This window comes from Taeniopygia guttata, chromosome 1 (assembly GCF_048771995.1).
Source record: "Taeniopygia guttata chromosome 1, bTaeGut7.mat, whole genome shotgun sequence".
In the NCBI taxonomy this organism is placed as follows: Eukaryota; Metazoa; Chordata; class Aves; order Passeriformes; family Estrildidae; genus Taeniopygia; species Taeniopygia guttata.
Genome location: NC_133024.1, coordinates 29908207 through 29918782, shown reverse-complemented (window position 1 = coordinate 29918782; position 10576 = coordinate 29908207). Strand labels below are relative to the sequence as shown.

General features: G+C 46.5%; 1 protein-coding gene across 1 annotated transcript; it reads left to right on the top strand.

Moving 5' to 3' along the window:
• The first annotated feature begins 262 nt into the window (after positions 1–262).
• AICDA (activation induced cytidine deaminase) lies at positions 263–8888 on the top strand. The gene is made up of 5 exons (XM_030268134.4): positions 263–2673; positions 5855–6002; positions 6463–6733; positions 6919–7034; positions 7332–8888. The coding sequence occupies exons 1-5, from the start codon at positions 2666–2668 to the stop codon at positions 7383–7385; spliced, it is 597 nt and encodes a 198-aa protein (XP_030123994.1). The 5' UTR covers positions 263–2665; the 3' UTR covers positions 7386–8888.
• Positions 8889–10576: the final 1688 nt, after the last annotated feature.

Sequence of the window (10576 nt, the reverse complement as noted above, 5' to 3'; positions counted from 1 at the left end):
TTAACTGACCCAGGCTTTGATCAGAAACAGTGATGGAGACATATTCAGTATTTTCCTCTCCCATCTCCAAATAGGTTTTCATTGAGCAGAAAGGACAGAAAACTGAAATGGTCAGCATATCCCCTTGCATATTAGCTCCCAGTGTATGCTTGACAGATGTAACAGATTTGGCAATTCACAACCGGGGAGAAAGCTGGAAAAGCAACCAGATCAGGGATCAGTGACCTTTCCACAGTTTTTTTCCAAACTTTTTTTTTTTTTTTTTTTTTTTTTTTTTTAACCAGAGCAAGGGTGACCTCTGCTAATGAGCAAAATGCTGCTGTGGCAAGAGAGTGCAGCTCCTGTTTTAGGCAGAACTGCATAGGAACTGAAGGTCCCTCTTGAAACGTCCCCTAGACTTACTACAAGACACTAAAGAACATCCACACCAGTAGGTTTCTGCTCTGGGGATTAGAGAGAGAGGCAGAGGAATCTCTACCACTGACTTTGTGCACTTGCACCTCACATGTGAAAGAAGTTACCAGTCTAAGCAGTGCTTAGACTTGAGAGCCTTGCCACTAACTATAATTCATCTGTTTGTTCATCCATTCTTTCTTTTTTATCTCCATGGAGAGCAAAGAAACTCTCAACATTTAGGGGAAAGAGCATGTTTTAAACATGGAAAGATGAATTCCACTTACAGGCAGGACCAGAGAAAGGATTTGGTTATACGTTTTATGGGACTTGACACGTAAAACCTTTGAGAAAATAATTTTGTACCAATTAAATTTATGGGAAACACCAGGCTGGCCTTAGAGATATTTCTTGATTCCTTTCAAAGTAGAAAATTTATATTAAAATTTCTGCAATCTTTTGGCTATGAAAATTGAGAACCAGCACAAGAATAAAGGTGAATTTACTTTGATTTATTGAATGAAACACAAACAGTTGTGATCTCCAAGAAGCAGATTCCCAGAGTGTTTTGCTTTTTGTTTGTGCTTTCCTTTTTTTTTGATGTCCTGTGTAACAAATGTGCTCTTTGGACTATTAAAAGAAAATCTAGTATATTATTGTATGATGTGTTGGTCTGACCTAGGAGATTTGTCACAAGGTGCTACTAGAGCAAAGGCTGAAAGGGGACAGCTGTTTCATTAGCCAGAGTGCTCTCTTAGGCTCCATTAAGTAGGACAGGGATTCTCGAGGATTTCAGTCTCTTCTTGCTTTGGTCAAACATTAGGAGCCAGATCCTCAAGGAGGAACATTTGCCACAGCTCTTGAGACCAATGCAGCTGCCAAAATGTGTTATCATTGAGCATGTGTCCCACCCAGGCATTTCCCTCAGGAGTAGGATAGCCCATGCCTGAGCTTTGCTGGAGTGCTCCTCCTTTTCCTGAAGTATGCCATGCTCTCTGCTCTCAAAAACAAGTCCTCTCCAACTGCAGGGCTGAAGCGTTTGCTCTGTTCTGACAACTCATCTCTTCTTTGCCTGTTTTTGCATATACTGGTTTCACAAAGCCTTAGCATTCTGAAAACCAGTAAAATTAATAAGGAAAGTAAATCAAGCAGAGAAAAAACGAAGAACTACCGTAGCGTGAGGTAAACAAAAGCCCTGCTTGGGGCAGAGAGGGAGCAGAACGTCCCCTGGCTGCCTCCTCGCGCCCCGGCCAGCCCAAGGCACTGCCCCAGCCCTCGGGTGCCCTTCAGCCCTGCACAGGGGATGGGTGCCAGGGCAGGAGCACAGCCTGGGCAGCCCAGAGCAGTGCTGGCAGAGCAAAGAGTGTACACCAGAGTGCCAGCCTGGCTGTGACAGTGCAGACCTCAGCAGGGGCCCTGACCGTCACCCTGCCACCGGCAGAGCTGGTGCCAGAGGTGCTGGTGCTGTACCACCTGGAACAGCAGGATCAGGCCCAGAGTCACTCCCCACTGGTGCTTTGTGTGCAGCTTTGCAGTGCAGGTCTGCCACCACTCCTGGCGTGTTGACAGGGCTCAGACACCCACGGCAATGTTCAGGTGCCAAGGTGAGGCCAGCCACTTCCCACTGAACCTGGGGGCTGAGTCCCTCTCACTCTCATCTTCAGCTTCGGTGTTGCTCCGTGCAACTGCCAGGCTGTTCAGGGGATCCCAGAGGAGTGGGGAAAGTCTGCCCACGAGCTGGTGCTCCCTGAGCTCCTTCCAGCAGGGTGGCTCCAGGTTGCTGCACAGAGCTGCCTCTGCAATGGAGCAGGGCATGGTCACCACCGTCCCTGCACAGCTGTGTTATGCGAAGCCCGGAGGATGGTGTGGTTTTGCCCACATTCACACTAGTGGTACACAAGTTCTCAGGCCCCCCTCTAACCACTAGACAATGTTTCCTGCCTTGTTGTGCTATTGATATTATTTCAGATTAATTTTGCAGGTGGGGGGGCCGGTAGGCAGTGCAAGGGGGGGTGGTGACCAATGGGTGCTGAGCATCTTTCAGAACTGATGCCCCTTTGCATCTCAACACTTTTCTCTTCAGCTCCTGAAGCTCCAGAGACCCTTCTAACTCCTCCCTCAACCACACCCCGATAAAAGCCAGATAGGGGTGAATGGGGGGGAATACACAGGCCAATCCACATTTCTGTACACCAGGTCAGAGAGCTGCACAGACAGAGTCTGCAAGATAACCTCCCTGTAATCCCATCACCTGAGAGAGACCCTAGGAGTCATGGACAGGTAAAATGAGTGCCTCTAGTTTCTTGTTCCTATAAGAAATGAGTCTTTCTGTCAGAATTAACTTGCTTTCCCTCTGGTGTTGACCATCCCTTTCCCTTTCCTCGTCTGACTCACTGATCTAACTCCCTGCCTGTCCTGCTCTCTACAACTTGCATCTCTGTGTCTCTGTTGTTCTTTCTCTTTGACTGTCTACCACCTGTACTCTTTTCCCTTTCTGTCATTTCTTTCTTGTAGCTATTCTCTGCTCCTTTCATTGTTTTTCTTTTCTAGAAACAAAGGATGATAACAGAAGGATGAACAGTCAGAGGCTATCTGCCGCTTAAGCCTCTCAATCCTCTACTTGCACTGCAATTAGTCTGTGAGCTTATTATTACTAATCACTTTCCACAACTGCATAGTATGCACACACTCAGGGGGCTTCACTCTGATTTTATGAATCTTTATTTGAGGACAAGGTCTCTGTTCAGGCTGCTTCTTCAGTGCCCAGGTGTAATCACAGCTCCTGTGTCCTTGTTGCTTTCCCTTGAGCTATGCTATAGCCATAGGTGTTGCATGTGTATCCAGCAGTTTACACCTAGCCAGACATCTGCTCAGTTGCTCCACACAACATCTGTTCATTCATTATTCTGTTTGCACCAGCCATATTCTGAAATCCTTCCTGGGAAAAAAAAAACCCTGGGATGGTAAACTCCAGAGGAAAGGGAGAAAAAGAGCTGATGTTAAGGAACATTTCTATTTGAACAAATGTCTTCTGTGATTGAAATTGTCTTCAATTTGTTCTGAAACTGAAAAATAATTCAAGTGATCATAACTTTATTTTTCTGTGGTTTGGGGTCATTTCTTGTTCTTCACTCTCATTTGCATCCACATGCGAGTCTGCAGGCTCAAAAACATTGAATAGAAAAAAATTGAATGAGATGAGAAAAGAGACAATTATAAGAATCAGAAACATTTTGAAAGCAAATTGTTTTGCTGAAAACTTAAAAAAAATAGAAGAGGGAAAGTCTGTTTTCCCTTATGTTTTTGATGTGATAAAAAGCATTTTTCCACATGGATTTTAATGAAACATCAGCATAATTGTAATTGTTTTTCACCTGGCCTGTATGTTTCTTCAGCAAGCCTTGTGCACAAGGCTCTCCTCTGTTTTCTGCAGTTGTGGCACACCCCAGGTAAGTGCTTTGCAATCCTTTGGCCTATCACACCTGAGCAATTTTCTGGGTTATCCTTTCTGGAATATCTGAGGATCTGTCATCACAGACAGATCCCCTCTCCAGCACCTCTGTTATGGGGCACAGTCCTTTCCATATCCCTGCAATAACACATCAAAGACTTAGAAACCTGCAGTGAACCACTGGTTGATAATTTTATGGGACACCAATGTGTGTGTGTGTGTGTGTGTGTGTGTGTGTGTGTGTGTGTGTGTGTGTTAGGAATATACACAGGTGTTCATTTGTGCTTGTACAAAGCAGGGAATTCAGGTGACTCTAAGGTGGTAGGGAGTGAGTCAGCTCTAAGTGTGAGAAAGATGAAGAAGAACATACAGTAGGTATGGAAACATGTACACAACATGAACAGCCAGAGAAAGGGGAGATGAAATGCAGTGGGATCAGCCCAGATCTACTCCTGACACAGCCTGCAAGCCCAACAGAGCAGGACTGCAGCACTGCTTATGGGACAGACCTCCAGGAACAGCCTCAGACTCTTGTTGAGCTTGATGAGATAATTAATGGGGATGCTTTACCCTCCTGAGTGTGCTCAGTCTTCTCTATGGACTTTCTTCTTACAGAAGACACGTTTGAATGTGATGTGCTTCTGCAGGAGCCTGTCAGTATAAAGCATGGCATAACAGAGTATGTGTGTGCTTCCTCTTTCTGTGTGAGCAGGACAGATATTTTTGCACTGCAGGCTGAGGGAGATAGGGCAGGAAAGAGCAGTTTTCCTGACTGTGGGACAATCAGGGGAGTAAGGCTGCCTGAGGGGAGAATGTCTGTGATGCAGGTGAGGAGCAGTAGGGAGTGACACACAAGCTCAAAGCACATCACTGGGTACCAAAAGGCAAGAGGATGTGCATGACTGTATGAATGAGTACCTGTGATGCAGTGGCCATGTGTCTGGGTGCACAAGGGACAGAAGCTCCTGGAGGGGCAGAGAGGATGCCTGTTAGCTGGTCATTCAGTGCTCTGCAGTTCTCAGACTTTATGGTGACATTAGCAAACAGATGAAGGGTGTATACATTGCCTAGACTCTCGGATTTAAATTCCTAACAAAACCAAATTCCCCTTCTCTACACTTCACTGGAGATCCTCCGGAAAACACAACTCAGTATCTCTTAAACTTACCCCATCTTTGTGCTGAACATCAGCCTAACAGTGGGAAAAGATGACAAAGGACGTGATTATTTTTAACCTATTCACTTCTGTTTTGCATTGCTGCGGGGGAGGTATCTCACCTCAATGAACCCAGCTGTCTGTGTCCCTCCACTTGGCAGTAAGTCTGTTAGATATGGCTCATGACTACCTTACACCCTCCCTGTGCTCCCGCTGCCTTTCCCCAGCATAATCCCTGGGCACAGGAGCAGGCCCATGCCAGTCTTGATGTCTGTCTGCAGTGGAAATGGTACTTGTGTCGGGAGAGGTGTCAGCATGCCTATCCTTTATATATTCCATCAGCTACTGGATGGCATTTTTCCCTGGTCCAGCACACGCTCAACTCTGCTTTTCTTTTAGTCAGTGCTTGGAAGACATTCAGTCCAGTCTTCTCTGGAGAGATTCTATTTTGATCTATCCCTCGCCCCAGTGGATTTTCTGGGTTTCATATAGCAAAAATAACATCTCTTGATGGTTGAACTGCGCACCCTCTCATCTTCACAGGTCTTCTCCAATGCCTTCATTCTTTTGGTGTCCATGTTATGGATATTTTCAGATATTTTCACACTCTGCCCAGCCATAGTTGCTGTTTGACTAATCACTATTAGTTCACATACCATTTCCACTCACAAGGTCACCTGCTTCATCCCCAGAGTCACGTCTGCATCCTTTCCCTAGAACACTTCATGCAAATTACCAACACTTCTTGTACAGGCAGGCTTGGATGTGAAGAGGATATTTTTGGTGCTGAGCCCTCAACAGAGATATGGTAAACTGCTGGCTACAGTAAATGTAAATTCTCTCTTCTCATGCAGCATCCTCATGCAAAGGAGACTCTTCCTCTACAACTTCAGGAACCTGCGCAAGGCCAAGGGCCGCCGTGAAACCTACCTCTGCTATGTGGTGAAGCGCCGGGATAGTGCCACCTCCTGCTCCCTGGACTTTGGATACCTGCGCAACCAGGTAAGGGAACAGCTTGCCATCCTGTTCTGAGGTGCCTGCAGCTCCAGTGTGCTGGGGCAGCAGGGAGCAGAGGGCTGTGGCAGCAACTGAGGCACACCTGAGCGCTGTGCTGGTACACACTGTTTGAGGGATGCAGTAAAGCTGTGCTTTGTGCTACCCCGGGGCGAGTTACCAGCGAGACATCCACACTCCATGCTGCTTTTCCAGTCTACCTACCTTCCTGCTTAGCTCTCCCCCATCCCATTTGTACATCCCTCCACACCAGCGCCCGCCAGTGCTTCCCTAGCCCTTAAGTACTACCGTGCCTTGTCCCCGTGCGTGCTGACCCAAGAACACTCCCCGCACCTTGTTTCTCCTCCCTCACACCCCATCCACGCCAGCCCTCCCTCCTTGCCCCTTTACACCCTGCTCCCTGCCCGCCACTTGATGCCTCACCCTTGTCTCTCCCGGTGTCCCAAAGATGGGCTGTCACGTGGAGGTGCTCTTCCTGCGCTACATCGCAGCCTGGGACCTGGACCCGGGACGCTGCTACCGAATCACCTGGTTCACCTCCTGGAGCCCCTGCTACGACTGCTCCCAGCACATCGCCAGCTTCCTGCGCTCCTACCCCAACCTCACCCTCCGCATCTTCATGGCCCGCCTCTACTTCTGCGAGGACCGCAAGGCAGAGCCCGAGGGGCTGAGGCGCCTGCACAAGGCCGGGGCACAAATCGCCATCATGACCTTCAAAGGTGAGCTGTGCAGGCAGGGAAGAGATGAGATGATGGAGAACTAAGGGGTGTTGGTGAGACCCAGGAGAGGGGGAGAAGGTAGGGCAAGGAATCAGAGAAGACGATGCAGAGTGTGATGATTTAGTGATCCTAGGAGAGGCCAGTGTCCTGTTGAGCACCCTGTAACTCCCCTGTACCTTGCACAGATTTCTTCTACTGCTGGAACACATTTGTGGAGAACAGGGAACAGACATTCAAAGGCTGGGAAGGGCTGCATGAAAACTCTGTCCATCTTGCCAGGAAACTTCGACGAATCCTCATGGTAAGGGCCAATTCTCCTTCTTCTTCCAGTGCCTCTTCTCTCAGCTTATTTCTCTCTCCCTCACTGTAATGCCTCTCTTACTCTTGCTCCTCATCCCTGCCATCTGCCGTTTCATTCACTCATATGTCTTCATCTTCCACATCCCTTATGCCTCTTCCCCCAACTTTCTTAATCTCTCCTCTCCTTTTTCACTTCCCCTTCTTCCATGTCTCATCCCACCTCCTGCCATTCCTACCTCATATTCATGGGTTCCTGCTCACTTGACAACTGACCTACCATTTATATTTTGTCCTGCAGCCACTGTATGAAGTAGATGATTTACGAGATGCCTTTAAAATTCTGGGACTTTGAAGTGAAAATCATCAGCACTCAGAAGACTTTGCAAACACTTGCTCTTTGATTTCCAACTCTCCCCCTTATAACAGATCTTTCTCCTCTTCTCTCCTTACATGGCTCTTCCTCCCAGCCCTGTGTCTAGAGATAAGACTATCCTTTTTGTTTCCAATGAGAATTAGACTGATCTTGTGAAGACACCTTCTCCAGGCTCACACCTAATCCATTGCTAACTGGGGATAGCCAGGACTGCGGTGACATTGTCAGAGAGGGATTTGCTTCCCTTCAGTCACTGCAGAACTAATCCAGGTGATCCACTGAACAGAGCTCTGGGTTAGCCTTGCCCATGTGGGAGCAGACAGCCTGCAAAGCTGTTTGTGTGACTGTGTTCTCACTGGCACTGCACTGACTTGCACATTTCATGAAGGCTTCATTGAGCACGTTTTTTGGCTCTTAGAGCTGGACTACGCTCAACTGCTCTGTGTCCTCCCCTGTGAAATGGTTTATTTGTCCTTCTGGATGTTGGTAGGAAGTCGAAAACCGTCACAACTGAGGTGATACAGCCTATGTATCAACAGCAAAGTTGTCAAGCCACTGGAAAGCTCAGCTGAGTGTTGAAATGAGTCCTTGACAGCCCAGGTAGCTCAGCTTGAAAACCTCACGTGAAGCCAGCAGGTCTGTCTAAATGGATTACATGCAGAGCACCACAGCTCTCACTGTGTTGAGTGCTCTTCATCCACTGAGCATTTCCCCCTAGACCAGACATGCAATATGCTCCCTCCCCAGCCAGCTGCCTCTGTTGGAGGCACCTTTACAGTCCCACAGTCTTCTGGTTTTCCAAGTCTTTTACTGCCCATAATATGGCCAACAATGTCTAGTTGGTGACTGTACTGAGAGTTGGCAGAAAGAAAAAACCTGGCATACGCAAAGCTCTTTGGCCTGCAAATAGATATCTTCTGCAGGGGCAAAAATCAAACTATCCTCCTGCCTGGCAATCACTCTGTTTCCACTAGGGGACCTCATTAGCTCCTGATCTAGCGGACGCAGCTCTTACAAGCTGAAGATACAGGTTCACAGTACATGCCTGCTCACCACCACCTTCCCACCAGCTAAATGACAGCTAGATTGCCCTCTCCAATCTAACCTCTTGAGGCTTTGACAAGGCTAAGTGTGTCCCACACTCTGGGTGTGTTCTGTCATTTCCTTCATGATGGCTGCAAGTTCTCTGCTCCATCTTCTTTCTGGGTAAGGCTGGAGGCTCCTCAGAACACCTCATCTGGTGCTAGGCCAGCTGCAGGAGGACAGCAGAGAGCCCTGCTCCTCCTCCTGCCGGCAGAGGTCACAACCAGGTGCATCACAAACTTCCTACAACTTCAGGCTCCCGAGGCGCTCTCAGTTTGAGGAATTTTGACCAGGAATAGCAATGACAGTCCCTTGCAAAGCATTAATTTGCAAGCATGGTGTTGTATATTTGTTTCATATGGTGCATATTATTTATATAAATAAAGGTCTTACAAACAAGCATCTGGTTTTGTAATTTTTTTGGTATGTGGGTGAAGAAGGTAAATTAGACACAGAGGATTGATGTGTCATCTCTTCTTTCTGATTTCTGGAGGTACAACCTGGAAATATTAAAATGTCTTCATACTTCTACTTGTAGCTTTGAAGCTGTTGACAATGTCACCCAGTAGATCAAGGCAGATAAATTGGTACTTTGAACATCTACCAAAAATCTCTGAAGTAATTTGAGATGCTTCTTTCATTGCTAGCCAGCCTATTGTGTCCATCCATGACTCATAATTGACCATAATGGACACAAAAGGGCTGACCCAATATGCTTCACAAAACAAGAAGAGAAGCAAAGATTCTTCATCTTTCAACTTTTGATATTGGCCTTGTCAGTGAAATTGTCCTTCAAAAACAGCATTGTCCTTCTCAGTGAAATTGTTAGAAAAAATTCACATTTTCTTAAAATGGAGTTGAGATACCATCTTTTGCTTAAATTCTGACTAACAACAAGTTGAAGATAGTTATTGAAACATGACAACAGGTGACATTGTATAGGAGAAGAAAAAATTTAATGAGTAAATGCAAAGAATCATTAACTATAGTAAGAATACATCCTATGTTTAGATTCTTCTGAACATAAATCTGATTAAGTTCAAAGTGGATGCTAGAGTTAATCCATGTGATTCAGCTATAGGAATTTAATTCTTTTACTCACAAGATTGTTTTAACTGCAGTATTTCACAAATACCAATTCATATTGTTTGTTACAAGACATTCATTAATTTAGCTTTCTAAATTAATTCAGCCTCAAACACTTAAGGTGTCTCTGCCAAGAGTAACTCCCTGGAGGGTGACTGCTATGCAGTAACATTACTTTATTAACCCAAGATATTGTTCTTGCTTTGGAGACTGTTTAGATAGTGAACATTTCACTACTGATTATATATTTTTGAGAACCACTTATCTTTACAGCCTTAAGGAGATTGTGGATGTGCTATTATAGGTGTCTTTCTCCTTTATATGCACCTGGGCAAAAGCTAAGCTCTCGAGAAGACTGTGGCAAATATACCTCCAGTCCTAGCTGCCTGAGCTGTGGGAAATGGGGGCTTGTGATTTCTGGGAGAGCATTTTCTTCCCAGACTGTGGGGAACAGCCAGACCAGGGGCCTTGGTGCTCGCTGAAAACCCCAGCCTCACTTGGTCAACGCTCCATGGTTTGCAGCCATGAACTCTGAACACAGGCACATCCAGGTAGCTGTAACAGATCGGTCTTTGAGGAGAGAGGAAAGAGGAAAAATGGGATGGTAACTGGTATGGACAACTGGGCATGGCTGCCATCTCCTGGTGTCAGAGGTCTCTGCCACCCTGCTGAAGGTGTTGCCTTGAAGGGATGTTGATCCATGCTGCAAACATCTCCCAAAGCCTGTCTCCGAACAACCCTCAGAACATGTCCACAGAAGAGCAGGACACTGACATCATTCCCACAGCTGCACACAGCATTACTCCAGGTCAGTACACGGTGTCCTTGGACTTTGCAATAATGAGAAACAGATTACCATAAAACAATGCAAAGGCACACTCCAGACCCTTGCAAACACAAGCATGTCTTCTCCCTCCCTGCTTTCTCTTCCTCTCCTGTGTGCCAGTACTTGGAAATCAGGATAGAATGGGGTTTCAGGGTCATGGAATCTCCCTTGTTAC

Bases quoted from the DNA above. Each gene is read 5' to 3' on its own strand.
- AICDA (XM_030268134.4), top strand. The intron at 6,734-6,918 runs GTGAGCTGTGCA...TACCTTGCACAG, and splicing joins CGCCATCATGACCTTCAAAG to ATTTCTTCTACTGCTGGAAC. The intron at 7,035-7,331 runs GTAAGGGCCAAT...TTTGTCCTGCAG, and splicing joins AACTTCGACGAATCCTCATG to CCACTGTATGAAGTAGATGA.